The 21,416-nt window shown below is 39.1% G+C and overlaps 1 protein-coding gene across 1 annotated transcript in view; it reads right to left on the minus strand.

Moving 5' to 3' along the window:
* The window catches only part of RPS6KC1 (ribosomal protein S6 kinase C1), an 85,602-nt gene that overhangs the window by 54,739 nt on the left and 9,447 nt on the right, over nt 1-21,416 (minus strand). The window contains exons 4-7 of the mRNA XM_053974115.1: nt 14,500-14,615; nt 12,467-12,560; nt 8,140-8,199; nt 6,961-7,323 (exon numbers count right to left, since the gene is read on the minus strand). Of these exons, the coding sequence (XP_053830090.1) occupies nt 6,961-7,323; nt 8,140-8,199; nt 12,467-12,560; nt 14,500-14,615 (633 nt within the window). The remainder of the gene's footprint in view (nt 1-6,960; nt 7,324-8,139; nt 8,200-12,466; nt 12,561-14,499; nt 14,616-21,416) is intronic.

The following is a 21,416-nucleotide window of genomic DNA, read 5'->3' on the forward strand; positions in this document are numbered from 1 at the left end:
ACACAGACACCTTCCCCTTCAAGTAAGAACAGTTCACTGCAGGGGAAAAATTAGAAAAAGGCAGATTAAAAAAAATAAATATGAGATTCATAAATCCTGACAGTCTAATACTACTCATATTTATGTATTAAATGCAATTCATATGTACTTTTACATACTATGGGAAATGGTCCTTTTCCTTGAGCAATCACAAAAATCTCTAAAACAGAAGAGTCAGCAGCAGGCCTTCTAGAGATCAAACCTATACTAGTCCTACACAGCTCTGAAGCTAAGGAGGCTATTTTAAGATACTGGAAGAGTTAAGAGGGAAAAACGACTGGAAAAGAAAAAAGGAAGATGTGAAAAGAGACAAAGCTGTATATGCAAGAACTGTTTAGGAGAGAATCAGAGCACTGATTGTCATGCAGCATCATGCCCTTAAACCTATCTATGCAATTTTTTTATTCCAGCTAGCAATTTGCCTCAATTCACCTACAGTGCCTAAAGCATTGAATTCTGCAGCCAGAGACTTCAAATTTCTCACCTGCAGACAGCAGCGGCACTGTAACCTAATCAGTCTGCCCTGTCTACCCTGCATGCTGCAAGAACTGTGGCAGCCCTACTGGGTCTTCTGATGGGAGGCAGAAACCCCACACAGCTATAGTCAAAAAAAGATTCCTGCACTTTGCAGCTAAGTGTTGTGGCTAACAACAGCTGAGATAAAAGGCAGTGCAGGCTGGAAGAGATGTCTGTCAAAGAGGCCAGGCACAGGCAGCAACCTGGCAAGGAACTGCTATGAGGAAAGACTCAAATCTTGGAAAGGTCAGAACACCACCAAATCAATGGAGCTAGCTGTGTCCTGAGAAGGAAAAACAATGTGATCTCTAAGGCTCACCTGGTAACATATTTATTAATTCTTTAACGACTACATGCTAAGTAATCTCCGCATCACTCCCTACACACTGGCTTGCAGGTATTGCTATAATTCACTTTCACATGTATTGCAAAGCTCTAAGCTCTGCAGCATGTATTAAGCCTCAGACTTTTATCAGCCTTCTGATGCAGAGAAGTCTTGCAGTTTAAATTGAACTTTGCCTTGAGTGTTTCTTTACATAGCTGAATCTGGCTGTATTTATTCAGTAACTAGTTTCTGGCATTAACTATATACATTAAGCATTTATACATTTACTGGCACACGCTGTATTTTACTGCTTTGCCACAACGAGGTGTCTAAACCCAGCACTTTCACATAGGGAATGGCATCACTCAGGGTAGTCCACCCAGCATCTACTGCACAGTGAGGGATCCTACAGCACTGATCAACTCTGAAGCTCTGTATGGTCTGCAATGGGCTTGGAAGACAACACATTCCAATTATGAACAGTTCCTATACCCCATACTAGCATGTGTTTCAGCATCACTGGCAGCATGGTGAGATGTGACTTTTTTTTTAACCAACCACAGTATTTCCAACATCATTCTTAATCCAGCTGCTTATCAACAGACAAGTCCTGTCACACATTTTTCTTCTGAAGCAGCAGCTGTGACCTCAAGGTTGTATGAAGCACTAGGAGAAAGGAAGCACTTTGTATCATTGTTCAGAAAGCTCAGCCCAAACAGTTCTACAGCAAACAGGTTGAGGGATAACACACCATAGGAACACAGAAGCCTAAGATCAGGGCAGGGAGAATTACAGTTCCATCAATCATCCCATCACCAACCTTCCCTGTGGAGTCCAACACAACTCTGAGGGTTTCCCTGCAGACATCAGCTCACACCTCAATTCACCTTCTCAGAAAACAGGTCTGTTGTTTCCTTAAAGACATTGCCACAACCAGACACATCTGCTGGATAGCTCAGAAACTGTTAACATCAATGAGGAACACAACTCAAAGGCCTTCCCGAGTGAAAGGAATTTAAAATAGCTACTGTGTGGTAACAGAAGTTGTCTTCACAAGTGCCATTCAACAAACAAGCAAAGGAAGCCAGAAACACGCTGGTGGAACGCCATGGCTGCTTCCCTTTTCATAAAGTAATGTCTTCTTGGCATTCTGTCAAGCATGCTCCTGTTTGCATCCCTGGCTCCATCACAAGTTCAAATCATAGCCCATCATAATCCCAGTAATTAGACACAAGTTGGTTTGTATTCAGTATATCCAAAAATATTATCTAGTTGTCCAAAGTATTCCCAGCATTTCACTGTATATGTATTTCTGGGTTAAAAGTCAAAGTCATTTTAGCAAGGTTCCAGTAATTTGTGTAATTTTTGTTCCAGCTCTGTTTACTGGATAAACATTAAAATAGCAGAGAGCAGTGCAAAACTGACATTCACAGCCTGCTTTCAAAGACACCAGCAGCTTATTCAGAACTTGCAGATCCCTAACACAAAATAGAGATACCTGGAAAATAGCTTCTGCCTGCTGACCCTCCAGAGGCATCACATACTCCATGCAACAAGGTTCATGCTGCCTAAACTAAATCAATATTCATTCTACCCAGCCACAGCTGCTACACATGTGAAAATAAACATCCCAAAACTCTGACAGAGTGAATGGATCACCTCCCTTCAGATGTTAACATGCAACATGGACAGACCAGCAATAAACACATTTGGTTTCTAAAACACATGGAAGAGATCCCACCTGTACTTTTCTACACAACCTAGGCTCGCCATGTTGCGCAGCATTCTTGCTTCTTTACATGCCTGAAGTTATTGAAGCACAGCAATAAGCAGCAGCATTAACTCTTGTTTATCACACACCTCAGACTGCCCAGATCCATAATGGATATAACTAAAGAAAGGCTACAGTTGTAAAAAGAAGAGCAGTTTATACAAATAGGACTCCCTTTTTTGTTACAAAAAAGTTCTCCACAGTTTCAGTCTCATGATCTGCTTCTTCCTAAGATAAACTGTGCCCTATACCAAAGTTGGGGACTGCACTACTTTGCATAAAACAGAGTTAACTTCCAGCTAGAAGTTGGTGGCTTGCTATTGATTAGTGTATTTTTTTCCATCACTAGGCCTGAAGCAATGCACTGACCTCAAAGTGCTCTCACATGCTAACAAAACAAAGGAACAGCTATAATTGTGAGCCAAAGTTTCTATCACTTAGCATACATACTCGGTATGCTTTAAAAGGCAGAAAACCTTGAATTCTAGAAGGTTTCAGCTCCTAGAGAATTGTTGAACCATCCTACACAACCCTTACAGACCTGTCTTCCAAAAGCTTCCAAACCCTGCATGCAGCAATGCCCAGAAAAGACAAGAGGAGCAGCAGAATTGGTATATATTCAGAAGAAAAAGGAAATTATGGCAGCTAGTCCCTGTCACTGCAAGCAAGGCAGCTCTGCTATAAATGAAACAGGAAGGCACAAAAGGTGCAGTTCAAGGGCTACACTGCCAATCCAAGATTTCATTCTTCTTCCCACTGACAGCTGGTTAATATTAAAGACGAGTATGGAGCAGAAGTAGGCCAAACATGTATAAGGAGCAGATGCCCAGAGTCCAAGGTATACACCAGTCTCTGAGGTATACACCAGACTCTGACAGGCAGCAGTCTTTCCCCAAGGGACACAAACTGGGTCTCTTGGCAGGACTACAAATAGGACATGAAAGGATTTAGTACTAAACTCTGCAAGAGACTAGCAAAAGAAAATACATATGCACCTTGCCCAGAATAATTAACACCACTGTAGATCTGAGAGCATGTGCACAGAGCTGAAAACAAAGTCAAGATGGCCATTTCTCAAATATACAACACCTGCCTCGCCCAACACTCCTGCCAGCAGCACAGAGAGCTGGAAAGTCTTCAGGAATATAACAGGCTCAAGTGGGCTCAGCTGCCTTTAGGAAAGCCACCTACCTCAAACTAACAGCACAGGTCTATAAACCTGCAGCACTGAACTTTCTCGTGCATGGTTTTGACGAGGCAGCCTTGAGCAGCAGCTCTTGTGCTGATCCTAAAGGAGCGACTGGTGCCAGACCCAGCCTCACCTTCAGATCCACCGAAGCAGCTCACAGAGGCGCTGCACCTGAGCAAGCGGTCTTGAGCAAATCCCAAGCTGGAAGCTCAGAGGATGGGTGGTATTCCTTCCCCAATCTCCGTGCGCTGCTACAATCGCCCGATTCCAAGTCTCGGGTGGCAATTTCTATTTCCTTGCCGCCACCTCGTGGCCAAAGTCTGTATGCCCGTGTCACCGTATTTCCCAGGGAAAAAGCCACCTGCGGCCCGTTCCAGAGGCCACGCGTTCTGCAGAGGCCGTGCACAGAGACAACGGCACTGCACAGGTGTGCACGGATCGATGAACAAACACTGTGTTTCACTCTCAGCTGTTATAAAGTTTTATTTACACTGAATAGGTGCAAAATGATCAGTGACAGAGCGTTTTGTAATAATTGGACCATCCTTATCTTTGAAAGGAGTATGTTATTATCTGTGTAAAATACATAACTAGGGGTGTTTAAATAACTGAAGTGATTAGGTAGAAACTTTGTAGGTTTTTACTGCGATATACATTAAATGTATATATATACATATTTATGCTAAACACACTGCCTTCATAAAGCAGCTACATTAAAAAGTTTTGTTTGGGTTTTTTTTTTTTGCTTTTTTCACTGTCCTCATAGATCACGAGATGGCACATTTTTAGCAAGATATTTGGACCAGCCCTGTCATCATGAAGAGGGCAACAGTGTCTCTCTGCCAGCTTTCAGAAGCTTCAAGGAGAATGGGAAAAAATGAGCTGGATCTACCCAAATTTAGTGTGAATGCCCAGAAGAGAATGAATATTCCTTCACAGCCATGCAGGGTAACAGAGAGAAATGAAAAAATAGCTGACTGCTAGGAACCACCCAGTGTACAATTATTCCAAAGGATAAGATGCCACCTAAAATGCAACTCATTGCCATTACTTCCTCTTGTGTGCTATACAGACACAATGTGAGGGACTGCAAAGAAAAAGGTGCTGGCACTGGTTACATGTTTCTTCATCCATCAGGAACACTGACACACACCACACAAGTAACCATCACTAAAAATTTATTAGTAACTCCCACTGCACTGAGTGGCATCAAGAAATTCTGGCAGAACATCACAATTTTCTAAGATTCCTTGAATTTCTCCCTAGCCTGAAAAGCAGGGATAAGTGGGTGATAGAAAAGGATTAACAGTTATGTGAGGCAGCTGGATGAGTAGCAAGTGAACAGCAAAAAAGAAAAAAATCCTTGGAGGAAATTTTGGCAAATATAAGTAAGAAGATCAACCTACTCTGGTTTAGCAAGTTCATATGCATGAGTTGAGCAAGTCACCTACATGCAAAAAGTCTTTCACAACTTTAAAGCAAACATATTACCCTAAGGATTACCATGAATTCAAAGCCAACATGTTTAACCACTGCCACAACTCAAGTATACACAATAATTACCACAGCAAAACTGATGTGCAAGAGACTGACTTGTTTTCATGCCCTAACAGTTTGAAACTGTTTAATAAAGAAAGCTTTTGAAGTTGAAGTTTGAACTGTCAGTTCAAAACAGCATCATGGCAGCCTTGCATCATGGCTGGCAGACAGAAGTGTTTATGACAAAATAGGATATCCTTCAAAAGATCACAACTGAATGGCCCACAGGTCTATGAAAAAGTGTACTTGCAAAGAAAGAATAGCTGGGCTCTCCAAAAGAAGTCTGCCAGCATATTCAACACTAAGAATGAAAAACATTTTGACAACACAGGCAAGGAAAGGTAGGATGCTATTGAAAAGCCACAACAAGCAGCAAAGCAGCAACCCTACTGACATCACTGAGACTTGAAAAGAGGTGGGTTTACTTTTGCCAAAAAGTGTGAGACACTTTAAGCAAAGGCTATGCACATATCTTGGCTCACACCTCTAGTTCTCATCAGTAACCTACCCATTATTTTTGCCAGGCCCCATTAAATCAGCTCAGCAGGTAACTTCCATTGCTAGAACTGCTCAGAAGGTCTGAAACACTGCTGTGCGTCCCACTGGGATGCAGCAATGGCTTCTTGCTTGTGTGTGTTTGGTACATTCATGTCTAAGTCCAGATCTGGAGCAGCAGAATGCACCTGTGCTGTACACTGTCAAACAAAGGCACAATTCTAATCTCACTCATTTGATCTGTGTGGGACAGAAGCACAATACACAGACCCTGAATTCACTCCAGGAAAGAACAAATCTTTCCCTGTACTTTATAGCTTTAAGCGACTGTTGGACAAAACGCAGATTATATGAGGTTATCACTCAAGATTCTCAAGAGCTAGAGAAGGGAAAAAATTTTCTCCCTTACTGACAAGGAGCAAAGAGGCAGAAATATGCACGTAGTTGCATCCAGTCTATTAACAACAGCTTCTGCAGAAATATACTGACAGACCAAAGTCTTTTGAAGAGGAAAAGAAACCTTGCTCTCTCCTAGCAATGCAAGCATGTACGTTTCTATGCATCCTTTAGCCAGAAAAGGAGAATAGTTTAATGGAAGAAGCAAGAGGCTGTGAGACATGAGCAGCTCTAATCCTTTTGTGACTGGAAAGTTAACCTGAGTCTGCCTCTTCCCAAGCGTAAAATGGGGATAATTAATCCTCACTTAACCATGTAAATTAAATAATGTTTCAACAGTGCTGCAAGTGCCACATATTAATTAATGGCTAGGCAATAAAAAGGAAAGAGGCAAAAGTGGAGCACTTTCCTACTTACCTGCAAGTTGAAGGTTGTGCTGCAATTCTAACAGAGGAGATACTGGGCACTCAGAAGATGAGAGCCTAAATTATCATTCAGTCTTAGAGAGAAAAGTCTCTCTCTCTCTCTCACATGCACACAGCTATCAAGTACATGAAAGCCAAGCACATGTAACTGCATTTCAGCTCACTTCTTTGCAAGGAAGTAAGCTGATGTTAACCATGGAAATGCCATAAAAAAAACATAACCAAGGAGAAGACAAACATCATGAGAAGTTTACAAACATCATACCTTGAACACCTTCCAGAAGCAGATCAACCCCCTTTCTATAAAAGCTTAAGGCAGTTTCATAATCTTCCTCCTCCTCCTTCTTCAAGGCCAGTTTTATTAACTCGCCTGCTTTCTCCAAGTAATCTTGTTTGCCTGGTTTGGATTTTAAGCTTCCAGTAAACAAACCATGGCTTTCCTTTTCTCCTTCGGGTTTGTTCCACTCCTGCTCAGATGCCAGCGTGCTTTGGACTGGGGGTTCAGAAGTAACAGAAAGGCCAGCAGCTCTACTGGGAGAACTTTGGTTGGATGCCATTCCATCATCTACCTCGGCAAGAGAATCCACATCGACTGTCAGAGAGATCAAGTCGCTGTCACTGGAGAAGCCTGAAAGTCAGAAAGACATCCATTACTCTAGACTGCTCATGTACCTTAGGAGCCTTCAAAATTCTTTAACCCATTCAAAGATTTAGCTCTTTCCACTTATGCAGTTTCCTCAGAATGCCCACAGAAAATCCCTGATTGCATTGCTGTCTCTAAAAAATTTTAGTACCTATAGAAAAATATTTTTTTTAATTAACTACAAACTGCAGAACAACTGGTCTTCATTTCAGTACTAGGAATGAAGAGACCAATATCTAACACCCAACTTAAACTTCCAAAGCAGCTCACCACTGGGCTGCGGGAAATTACAAAAGTAAACCTGTGTGACTGCTATTAGAAAAGTCAACCAGCAGGAGCTAAATTACTGTTGCAAGAAATCCCAACATACTGTTTAAAATCAGTAAGATGAAGCATCTTCAAAGTAGTAAATCAGGAGTTTGAATTAACACAGAGTCACTGTCAGCTTACGCATCATGCAGCACTCAGGTCACATGTAATACATAAAATCTTCCTTCATTGCTAACACGTGGTAAAATAAATAAATAAATTACTTAACACCTCTTTCATCACTCAAATCTGAGCTAACACATTTTATTTTACATTTGCCATAAGTCACTACACCCTTACTGCAAGCTGACCTTCAGTAACTAAACCACAGGTACTTTTCATGGTTATTTGGGAATAAATGACAGCAAAGGTATTTTACATATATACCATTCATTCTGTAAGGATTATCATCCACAAAAGGCATACACTCAATTATGGTTTTCTACTGATTTAATTTCCACAAATGTAATGGAGACAACTTCTAGATCTCACCTCCACATTCCGACTGGCTTGTAAGTGTCACATCATCAAGCCCACTTAAATCCTTTCGAACTGAAAAGAAGGACAAAAATGTTTCTGATGCCCATGTGTACAACAGATTACAAGTTCCTTTGCCATCAGAATGAAAATACATGACCCTTCTATAAGGAGAAGTATATATTATGAAACTGCTCTTTGACTGGCTATCAGAGATACCCCATTTGTTAACACACCATTAAAATTAGGTATTAGATTTGCCATTTCTCACTGCTTCCAAGATTTAAAAACAAAACACAGGTCCTTGCTTGGATGGGGGATTATTCAAACCCCACACTCCACCTCATTTTAACAGCAGCAAGACTATAGATCCCTATCTCTCTCTGCTCTGATGATTTATGGCTAAGGAGACTTAAAACAGGAAAGTTTTCAAAGCTGGGACCTATACACCAAGGGAAAAAAAAAAAAAAAAAGCCAGCTTTCAGTCTCAAAAACGTCATTCCAGAATAGTACTCTGCATGAGACATATGGAGCAAGCCACAAACTTGGCAGTGCCACCTGGATATCAAGTAGCAGTTTGTTTTATCACCTTGGCACATGTACCCACTGAGGCAATAAAACAGGCAACAAGGTCAAGACATTTAGCTGTTTGCATGCACAGAGAAAGTAAATTCTGAGCTAAAACCTGGTGTCTGCTTTCTCCTATGTTATTGTCAGAGTGACAAGTTTAACCACATTTCCAAGTAACGTATTCTGAATTATTTTCAAAAAATACGTGACAGCAGCTAGAAGCTGACTCAAAGGCAACTAACTCCAATTTTCTGTTACATTTTGCAGCTGTAGAGTTATAGGAGTTTACAATTTGTGGAAGAGGTGTAAGAATGCACTGTAGAAATACTGCTTTTCTAAAAGCCAGTAGTTCCTTATTATGAGTGAGAGGAAAAAGACATAAAGGAAAACAAATTACCAGCCACCCTTTGTCTGAAAAGCAAGAGACTGATACTTATGACACTATACTACTTGAGAGGAAGGGACAGGGTGCACAGAAGACAATGCTCCTATCTTCTCATGAAAGGGACATAAAGGGAAGTGTTCAAGCAGAGAAGAAAACTGCCTGTGTAGCCCCCAGTCCTCCAAGAAAGAAAGAAAACTCACAACAGAAAAGTTGTAGGAAGACAGAGGATTCATTAACTAGCATAATAATAATGGCCCATTCACCTGCTCAATTTAGGGGCAGCAATATCAAATCTGGGGGTGGAGAACTGAGCATTTATTAAACACCATTTAGAGGTACCAGGTGGTGGAAGCGGATCTGATTGATGGACAAAGAGTGCAGAGAGAAAGCATGAATGGAAAAGCTGGGAGTTTTGGAAGGGTGTTCAGGCCACTCAGGTGAGATGAATTAGAGCCCATCCACACAGCAGATTTCACACAGACTCAAGTTCCCCTCCCTACAGGCCAAACAAAACCACGTTTGCTCTTGTCTTGTAGCCAACTGGACCAAAGGCTGTATGAACACAGCTAGCATGGCACAGAGCCTGAGCTAATAAACTTTTCTTTAGGTCAGGTTTAGAGCCCAGAGCTGGCACCACAGCACACAACAATAGTCATGGGGTTTCCAGTCAGCTTATGGTGTAGGAAGCATCTCAAGTGCACAGGATTATTTCTGGGAAGATAATGTGTACGTGGTAAAATGGAAGGAGAGGGGAAAAGAAGAGAATAAAAAAAAAATTACTTCCTGATGAAGTTCTCTAAAAAATCTGGTAAGTTAATTCGTATAGAAAGATTTATGAAGAGGAAGTGGGATATCTGAACATCATCCAATGTACTTAGAGAAGAAGACAAAGTGACTGTTTATCAGGAATATAAGATGAGAATAATGATGTTGAAAATGAAGATAAATCTCTGTACTTGTCTCTGCCTTGTACAATTTTACCAGGTATCTGAAAAGTAAACACAGTTTCCAAAAACTGGTGGAAAGCCTGGGTAACCTAGCCTCTTGAAAAGCAGATTCCTATGAACTGCCAACTCCTTTTACAAGCAAGACAATTGTTGCTTATTTTGGTACAAAAACATTTCTTCTACTGTCAATTTGCATCTTCCACCATTAATGTGCACACCTTCTGCAAAATGAAGTTTGTCCAAAAAGAACAGATAAAAGTGAGAAAACACAACCCACCCTTAAAAGCAAACAGCAGCACCTGTTAAGGGATGGATTTGCTACTTCTCAGTACAACAGCTTGAAGGAGCAGTGCCCACGTGGAGGCCTTTGCATGCCCACAGAAAGTGACAGAGTGAAGCAGCCACGGTTAACTGCCATAACCAGAGAAATCAGATGCAGGCAGAAGGCTGTGAAGAGAGTCAGGGACTCAAGGCCGAGTATTGCCACTGCCATCTAGAGGTTTTAAAGACAGATGCTTCCTTCTGTCCACAGCCTCCCCCCCACCATAATCTGCTTTCAAACGTAAGAAGATATGAGCAGGAAGACACATAGGTTTTTAGAAAATGTAACTCCACAAAATTCACATTCAGAATCTCCAACTCCAGTGCTCATAGTTGTTCCAAGGATCCTGTAAAAGCCCTCCAGCCAATTCAGAAGGGTATCAAAGAATTCGTCTACTTTACAACATTTTTTTCTTTTCAGTATTTTATCTGACATAAAGGAACTGCTAAATCTGCTGAGAATGAGGCCCTTGTGAATAATGAATAGAAACATTCACATTAAGCACTTTTAGAAGCACTCTTTATTTTATAGGGCGCAGTGTAAAGTGAGTGCATTGTCAGAATCTGAAATGTTGAATTTCACAGAAATCATTAAAACCCTTTAAAACTAGTTAGCGCTATTTATCATAACTGCCCTCTTCAACTAAACAACTATATATAAACATATGTTATATGTTTACATACATATATAAACAACAACAACTTCTATACCTTTCCCTTCACAGAGCAAAATATTGTGGGGACATTAGTTCATTAACATCATAGAAGGTACTACGAAATAAAATGCAAAGCTCACTTCCTATGTAGACTATATTGTACGACTAAGCACAAAGTTATTGACATAGAGAGATCCCAGTGACAACACATACAACCTGAAGAAAAAAAAAATATTTTTTTGTCTCCCACTCACTGTTAGGAGACAAAATCTGTAGGAGTGTGGGTGGGTAGGACGGTTGGGATGGACAGAAGATTTTTGAAGTTAGGTTTTGGAATTTGCGGTTTATTGTAAAGGGTGTGGGTGTAGGGATTTTGTTTGGAGCTGCCAGCTGCAGCTCTAAGTAGGCTTGAAAGAGAGTTGAAAGAGTAAGAGGGTAAGAGAGTAAGAGAAGGTAAGAGTAACAGAGACAAGTTTTTGTTACAATATAATAAATTTTCTTTTGTGTTCAATATTTTAATTTTTACTAACTAATTTAGTACAAGATACAAATCTTATAGCATTTACATATAGCTTATAAGAATTATTACATTACTATACTGTGTTACATTTTAAACATTAAAAACTACTCTTCAGATCCTGTTTGCTAAGCTAGTAGGGTCTGTTCTGACCCTTGGACTTGTCTGTAAGCAGAGGGTATTGTTTAATTAAAAGGGGATTATCTTCAGCTGGCCATATTATTATTTTTCAGTTGTTTAGTAACTAAGGTTTGGTATGTCAAAGCTTGCTTTGATTTCAATTTCACTTATAGTTTCTATATTCTCAAAATCTTTTGCCAAGCAATCATATTTATAAGGCTTTCCTGTTTCATCTTCCCCAACAAAAATCCATTTTTTTTTAGGATTGTTTTATCAAAGTAAATTCTATGCCAGAAAGATCAGATCCCTTCCTAAATAAGACGTGTTTGTATAATAATGTGGATTTACACATGAGTGCTAAGCAACTCCAAAGGAAAATTTCAGAGTTAAAGAAGAACTTCCTAGAAATCACAAGGACCAAGAATAACTCAGAAACACATAAATATCTAAAAGATTGCATGGTACACAGAAATGCTTAAACTGACTCAGCCTAGAGGCAGGCAAGAAGCTCTAGTACAGTATTTATTTGGGCTGACTGACCCTTCCTTACAGCTATACTATTATTTAGTGCAAGTCAAGTGGCACTAAAATTACTCTACACGTGGCATCCAAGTCAGCATGCACACCTTTAGAATAAAACTTCCAGAAGTGCAGACAGCTCTGCTGAGCCAAATTTTTCTCTTGCCAATCCCAGCTCACCATTTCTGCCATTACAAGCAAACAGAAACTGGAGGCCAATGCTCCATGAAGAAATCTGCCACTTGCCATTTACGAGCTACTTTAAAACAGATCATGCTATGAGGTTATGTGAGGAGAGAAAGCAAACCTTCAGAGCTGCAGTCAGACAGGTTGTCAGTCAGAGAGTCAGACAGAGGCTCAACAGGACCAATCAACTCAGAGCCATCATGGACCTCTCCACCCTGAAAAAAAAAAAAGAGGCAAAGGAATTACTCAGCTGCTTTGCTCTATGGAAATTCTCACTGAATAGAAGTGATAGCCAAAATGATATTTCCTAATCAGTGAGTGCTCCATTACTTTAGAGTTAATGAATTTAATTAAACCATATAAGCCTGCAAAATTAAACAAGGACTTTCAGTTAAGCCATGTTTGGTTGCCACAGACTGACCAGATATCTAAATATTTAGTCTACTGCAGCTTCAGAATTTTGAACTACACATACCTGCACACCCAAGTCTAACAGAGAGAGAATAATAATGCTTCTGATCTCTTGTGTCACATATACTCTGTGCCCTTTAGTGGTGCTCCCAAGCACAGGACTGTCCATCAGACTAATGTCCCACTCATGACCCACTATGTTGAGTCCAGTCGTAGTTGAGACTTTACAAAGATACAAGGAGGACATTCCTCTCCAAGCCTAAAAGGAATCAAAGCTAAGAGAAGTAACAATAGCACTAGAAACCACCTAAATGTTTTTCTTAATTTCTGCTTCACATCTCAGGTGCACACTTTCCATGCCACTTTAACAAAAAGTGCACCATTTTCAAAATCATATTACAAACAAGCATTGCTAATATGTCTTGAACCAGCCCAGCACATTTTCACACAAGCCAGCTCATTCTTCTGGAGTTTATAACACATAGATGCACAGAACACTCCCTTCAGATGTTTCTAAGAATTCATTGTCCAAGTCTCCCTCTCCACAGCCACAAAAATCTGAAAAGGAACAAAACCACCCATGGGTAGAGCTAAAAACACACAGGCTGAGCTGGTGACAGACCAAACCTAAGACTCTTTTTCAGGAAAGCATGACACCACATCAGCTAACAAATGAGCCTAAATTGTTACATTTGCATAACCCCCCTTGAAGACACAGTTTGTCCTAAAAAACCTAGTTTTATTCATTTCCCTGCAAAGCCAGAAAAGGTCCATTGGGAGGCTAAAATTAACACTTTTATTAAGCAAAGGAAGGAAAGAGAGGTCTGAAAAACTACCCAAAACCACAGAAGTATTTCCAAAGAACTGAAAAAATGCAAATGCAAATAAACCAAAAAGTAAAATTGTCTAACCCAGTCTCCCAGTCATTTATTGACACCAAAGCTTAAATAACATTATTTTAAGTGTTTTAAAGAACACTGCAATAACTTCATCACGAAAACAAGTGAAGAATCTTAAGCTTTGATAAAATTTTGCTCTTGCATATACATCCTTTAAATATACTAAACACATTAATATGCTTAAGTCCCATATCAGCCAGATGAACATTTCCTTAATTCCAGAGAGTTACTATCATGGGTACATGTAAATTTATGCTTATGAGTTTGCAGAACATTAGACTAAGCTTACTGAAAATAAAGAGGTTTGAAGGAACCATTGAATAGAAACTGCTTCAGCTGTAATAAAGAGGAAGTCCACATCAATGTACTGTCCTAAAATTTGTTATGGAGTTGTTATGATTCTCACAACACTGTACAAGCAGCAGGTTCAACTAGTTACATGCCAAATTTGTTGCTGTGGACCTGAGTCCACAAAGACCAGAAGGAAACAGTGTAAACAGTCTTCACTTCTTTGGTTTGAACTATTAACACCTACTGAAAATATAGTAAGAGTGACAATATTTTTATTATTTCCCACTAGAATTTATCACCACAAGTTTTGCTCATCATTCAATTAAAAAAAATACAAATCCCTTCACCTGAAGTTCCTGTGAAACTTTCCACTTTGTAGAGGTGTGGCATGGGTTTTTTTTAACGCCACACTTCCAGAGCAAACTCCCAGTCCCTTCACAAAGCATGTCAGACGAGCTCACTGTCCTTCCATGGTTTATAAATTAAAGCAGAATCAGCACTATACTTCAGTCATGTTGGTAAGAACCAAATACTTCTGCAAATACTAACCAACCTTAAAAAACTCTTCCAGCTGTTTGCTGTTATAGAGAGCAGGGATATTGGCAGAAAACTGCAAGAGATCTTCAGCACATTGCCTTCTTTCTTCAATCACAGTTTCATCAAATCGCCCTGGAACAGACACACAGATTGACAGTTTTAGAAATAACTACACATTTATTTTGCAATAATAACTATGAGAAAAGAAAACAAACGAGACAAAAGCAACCTTCTGGAGACAATGCCCTGAGTCTATGAAAGTCACTCCAACGTTTCAGGAGAACATAGCAAATCTTCAAACTTCCTATTCTCAATTGTCCCTAGAGTCCCATCTTCTGCAATCCGCTCGGATGATGAAAGCTGGCAGCTACGACAAGAATCCTTCGCCCTCTCATCGTAAGAATATGTGAGGCAACACTCTTGATTAGCCAAGAGACACTAACGGATGTCCAGTGTTATCTGACAATAAATGATACATGCACAATTTGACAATATGCCAGTCAGTGTCAGCCTTGATTATGGCCCAAATCCTGTAAGGAGCTGAGCAATCTTCACGTATTCTCAAGAACAACGCACAATATGAGCGGGTAGTAAACAAAGTATTGCTAAAAGCCCCCAAACAGATCTTCAATTCCAAGGTGCCATTTATGGAGGAGACAAAGTGTAGGGGAGATGGTGAAGCCCTGCTATCAGGCACTGAAGCTTTCCTCTGAAGTAACTCCATGCAGACAGGGTCTCATCTCCTTCTGGATTCAAGAGGTAAACAGAGCTGGAAGCAGCTCATTTACTAAAACGTATGAACCTTCCTTTTTCTCTACCCAGCACCCAAAACATTCCAATTAGAAAAAAACATACTTAGAAAACAATCCTACAGTTCACCTGAAGAGATTTGCTTCTCAGGAGAAAACCCTTGGATTGCTACCTTAAATTCACATCCTTCACAATTGCACGCAACTTATTTTAGCTTTTTATATTAACACCACTTTGTTGCTGAAATAGTTACAAGTTTACAAAAGAAAAAGGGCAGAGGTTAACTGTAATAATTGGAGGAGAATAGAACAGATATTGCAACAGCTATACAGAGGGGAAAAAAGGACTGGGAAGACAAGTTCAAGAAACAGTACTGCTATAACAGCATGACCAGAAAAATAAGAACCACCTGTGACAGCTCTGTGGCAATAACCTTTGAAGAGGACAAAAGAAACATTGAATAGAAAAGCAAAATTCATTTATACTTAGAGCAAGCAAAAAAATAATCCCAGAAGAAAGTATCAAAGCAGGATTCTTTCCAGAAATTCTTCAAGTAAATAGCTCCTGCCCATGCGGTATCAGAAAAAAAGAAAATAAAACTAAAAAGACACACACATACTCACAAGATCACAAACAAAGCTTTTGGGGCTTATTTTTCCCATGAAAGAAAAGAAAAGACATCATTGGGCTAATTTTCAGCTGGACTGGTTCCGTGCCTTGCTCACCCTGCCGTTTCAGCTGTACAAACAGGAGCAGCTGTACAAAAGAGTGAGCAACAAGCAAGCAGAAAGAAGGCAAAAGCAATGCTACCACAGTGAGTGGTAACATTGAAATCAGGCCCTATTAAACTGCTCACCAAACTTTCTAAGTCTTCAGAGCAACACTGGGGGTGCATTAGGGCCCTTGGTTCATTCCATGCAAAATTGGACATCATGGAAAGAAAACAACTTCCCTCAGCAAAGCACAGCAGCATGGGCCAGCTAAATGAATCTACAAATTCACACAAATGCTGCTACAATGCAGTAGAAAATCAATGGTGAAGAACTAAACACCTAACAATACCAGAAACAGAAAACTTCTGCAAGAAATAAATTTTGTAAGATATTTTTCCTTATTTCTCAAGAATCTCTCCCTGTTTCATTTCATCAAACTCAATAAAAGCTAATTTTACGTATCTACATCTTCTCAGTATCTCCGCTGGGCACCACATAGGGATACATCAGGAGCAGCTGTGCCAGGCTGACCAGTGTGCACTGATTGCCAGGCGGCTGCAAACCTCACAGGTATGAGCTGAGCATGCCTGGCCCTCAGCAGCACCAAAACACATGCTCTCTTCTTACTCAGCTGTCATTTCAGACTTTGCAGAAGTGTAATTACTTTTGCAACCACCTTCACTCTCAAATTTAGCTGATATTAGCCACATCAGTAAGGGGTTCAACTTTCTAACGGCACAACTGCACAAGCCTTAGTTTCTTAGGACACTGAGCTAAAAAAAAACAGAAATACATGTTTGAACAGAGCTGTTGAAACATTAGTCACTGTCGCATTTTCCAGCCCATTAGTATCATGATACACTATCAGGAAAACTGCTTTTAGAACTAGAGGGCTTTAGGGGAAGGAAGAACATTAGTCAGTACTGGTTCAGTTCACAGACCTCCTGGCATCTTGCTGGCAGTTTAATATCCAGGCAACCCTGCTAACTCCTTCCTCCTTTTCTTTTTCTCGTACTTTCAAGCAATGTTGTATTGCTCAACACTTTCATTGTCTCTCAAGGAAATGCTCAAAGGTGCTTACACAGCCAGCTGACTCTTCCAACATTTCTATCAGGACATCATTCTGCATCTAAATCAACAGATGCAGTCTTTTATTCTGCTAGTATTATTATTTCTGCTAGTCTTTACAGTTCTCAGACATACACACACTTCATTATAGGGATCACATATTTCTGATATTTTTAAGAAGTGTCAACTACAACTTTAGCGTATAACACAGTTCTTACTCCTCCAGCGATGATCCATTCAATATTTCCTATTTACATAAAAAATAAATGCAAGTTCCTGTTAAAAGAATCCACAATTAATTTTGTGGAGTAGACCTGAACAATTAAACACCCAGCAAAGTGTGTGTTCATGTTTCAGTTAGCTTCTCACAAGACTTCCTACTGTACACGACACCAAATTTGTAAATATGTTACTTCATTCAGTGTCTTCAAATACAAAGAGCACCCTTATGTGAGCTTTATAATGAAAGTCATCTTTCTGACTCACTGCTAGCAAGTTATCAATATCCAGGGGGGGTTTTGTTTCTTTTTTGGTGTGTTGGTGGGGTGTAGTATTTTTTTATAGTAGAGTACATTTCTGCAGTTGCTAGATATAATACATGCAGATTTACCCATATTTTGGTAAAATGCCATGTATGGTCAACATATGGAAATACTTACAAGTATCCAACAACAACAACAACAACAAAGTAGCTTGAAAATACTGAAAAAAAAAAGTTAATGCATATTAGGATAGGACAGTAATCATGTCCCAGTATCATATCCAGCAGCTGGATATGTTAGGACATTTTAGATTTCCATGATTAAATTCACTGAGGTTTTTCCTATAAAACGAGTAGGAAATGTTCAAGTGAAGTACAGAGAAAGTCAGATGATTTCTTTTTCCCATCCATACCAATTTTTTCTGCTTTGATAAAGCAGCTCTACTGCAACAACATAAAAATACACACACTTTGTGGCAAGCCTTTAGTTGTATGAAATATGGAAGCCCAGCATGACACATTTGTTTTTAAATGCATCTCAATTCCCCACACCATCTCCTGAAACACTGAGCGCTGAACTGGAGATGCCCCTCAGCTTTAACACTTCTACTACAACTAAGTGCAACTGTCAGAACCACCAATGCCAATTTTGCAAACTGAACCCTCTGCAAACAATAGGTACACACATTATTTAAAGCACAAGTATCCAAAAAAAAAAAAAAAAAAACCCACAAAAAAACCCCCACCACTTGCCAGCAATTCTACTCAAAAGTTTAATTAGAAACTAGTCTAAAAGCTGCAACAATTGTAACATTGCCACAGGGAAGCAACGCTGCAGAAATGGTCCATCAAAGCAGCATGGAAACAAAAGATGCCGAGAGGGATGGAGCTTGCAGGTCATCAATAACAGAATGAGACTGAAACAGAGTTTATAAAAACCTTGTTAACTACTAAGATTGTATTTTTCCTCCAGGACCAAAAGAAAAAAAAAAAAAAACCTTAGGATTTTTATTTTAAATTAAAATAAACCATATGGTAGTTACTATGTGCAGAATTGCAATGGAAGGATACACAGTAAAATTTTATGTTGTAAGTACAAAAATAATTCTTAAATTGGAGAGTCAGATAGGGCTGTTCCTTTCAGCTATGTATCAATCATTTAAAATTTGTTTTTACATTACTCCACTTTTCTGTATTCTTTTGTGTCTCAGTTTCATTTAAATGTAGGGGGAGTTTGTTTTCATTTAGTTTTAATTTCAAAGAGCTTTGGAGTAAATAACTTCATTTAATGTTTCTGTCTATTTCCTTCTCTCACAATGTACATTTCAGTCACTTTTGTTCACTAAATACAATAGAAGAAGAATGTTTTTCAGAAGGCATTTCACTCAATTCTTCCACTACTTACAGAGGAAAATTGTAAAAATGGTTATTTGAATTTGAAGCAATTTTAATTTTTTAAAAAAATATTTAGGCACCTATATTAGGCACCTATACTCTCTTCCATCCTGATTTTCTTTTACCCCTCTCTTTCCCCCCCTATGAATAGCGATCACATCTTCTACCTGAAATTAAATTATGCTCTGCAAATACTAGCTTTATAAATCATTTGTCCATGAGAACTCTACTCTGTAAATCAGATTTAAAATAATCCCATAATGAAACTAATACTATATGCTTTATTTAACAATTATTGCCCATGCTCTGACACAGCACCAAAACTTACCCCACTTCCAACTTCTTAAATGAGCAACATGAAACTTGGATACAATTTGGCTGATGAGAAATACAATTTAAATCAGGAATTTCACCCAGCTCTATGCAGAGAGCCATAAAATCTGCATCAGACTTCAGCTTCATAGGTGAACATTTGCAGGTGAACAAATGTGAAACACACTGGATGCTAAAACATACCAATCTGAGACACATAGAAAATTTGGGAAAATAGCCTCTAGATGACTGCCCAACACTGCTAAAAAATGCCACACAAAGAAAACCTGCAAAAATCAGCAGTAGATATGCACCAAAAAACACCAAATACTGTCTGGGTGCTAAAACGTGCACAACGCAGTCAAACCATGCAAAAGCATGTACGGCAACAAACACAAAACCCAGACACAACACATGGAAACTGCAAATAGGCATGAAGCATGCACTAGAGGTGTGGCAAAAAAATGCCAAACAAGCTCAACACTAAAAATGCTAAAAATGTAGTGGAGGAGGGGGGAAGGATGTGGTAGCAGGATACAAAAGGGAAAAAAACAGGCAAATCCATGCTGAAGTGTGCTGTATGTTTAAAAAAACACCAAAACATATTCAAAACACATGACAATGGAAAGCAACACTGCAGCCTAAGAAACAAAAGACATTTTTTTAAAACTGCAAGAAGCTCAGCAAAAAAAGAGCACATTGGAAATTCATGGCAAAAGATGCCAAACATACTGGACACCTAAATCACCACTGCAGTAATGCCAAACATACTGAGACAACACTGTAAGAACCAAAATCCACACCAAAAAACACACAGAAATCCCAGACCAGAAACAAGGGCAAATGGCAGATGCATTAAAAAAAATGCCAAACATCCTGGACACTAAACTCCATACAAGGTGCTTAGAGAAACCATAAACACAAAGAATGTTAATTAAAAAACAAAACTAAGAAAAAACACCATATGTAAACACCATAAAAAGAATTTAATAAGCCCAAAACACCTTAGGCTCTGAAAAGCCTGCCTAAGAAACACCTCAGAAACTGAAAACCTCACCAAAAAGGAAAGAAAAAAAGGATCTGGCAGATGCATGCCAAAAAAAAACACCAAACATGTTAAAAGATTAAAAACCTTTAAAATGCCCAATGGTAAATTGCACATGGTAAATTCATGCTAAAAATGCCCAGCAAATATACTGGATACACAGAAAAAATTCCAGTGGGTAACTCACTGAAAAATTATACAGTGTATGTATGAAAAAAAAAAAAAAAAAAAAAAAAAAAAAAAACACACACTAAATAAATCCTGGAGAGAAGTAACATCATAGTCATGCTCTAGGGACCAAAACCACACCTAAAAACAGTCCAAATCCAAAAAAACTTTACCCCCAGAAGCACATTAGAAACCAAAAAGCTCATCCGAAACCAACCAAATGCACATGACAGATGCAAGTAAACAAATGTCAACACTTTAAGAATACTTTAAGAATACAATTATACAATTTTAAAGTTCTTGGGGAAAAGGTTTCAAAAACAGGTGGTAAATGTACACCAAAAGCAACAGTCAGCAACACCTTAGAAATGCCTCAGAAACACTCACAGAGCAGCAGATGCATGCAAAAAACATGCCAAACATGCTGAACACACTAAAAAAATTGTTGGAAAACGCTTAAATATTGTGTGATATACATGTACACCAAAAACATAGCACCAGTTTGTGCTGAAAAGTAAGAACATACACTGAAAAAAGGGGGGTTTTATAAACACAACACTGCTAAAAAAAGTGTGGTAGGTGAAATTCTATACAGTCACACCACTTCACTGGAAGTCCACCTACCGCTCATTCATGAGGACATACACATCAGGATGAAGTTAAGACCTATAAGAGCTAATTCCTTTTTGTCACCTGTTTCTCCTGCAAAGTCACAATCCTCTTGCAGATTGAAATATGTAAAACTGATCTCAAAAGCCTAGCTAGATAAAACTGACAATTGCAATCAAATGTCCATAATATTTTTTTTCTGTAATAACCATTTAATACAGCTCATCAATAAAAATCACACAGCTCATCTATAAAATACTTTATTTGCTGTTCAAGTGCTGTTCACAAAGCCAATATAGACTAATGCTCCTGAAAACAGGGAATGTATGTTGTAAAGATACAGAACATACACATCAATAAATATCTCAGCTACTATGTCTAATGTGGAGGCG

The sequence above is a fragment of the Vidua macroura genome, chromosome 3 (genome assembly GCF_024509145.1).
Source record: "Vidua macroura isolate BioBank_ID:100142 chromosome 3, ASM2450914v1, whole genome shotgun sequence".
In the NCBI taxonomy this organism is placed as follows: Eukaryota; Metazoa; Chordata; class Aves; order Passeriformes; family Viduidae; genus Vidua; species Vidua macroura.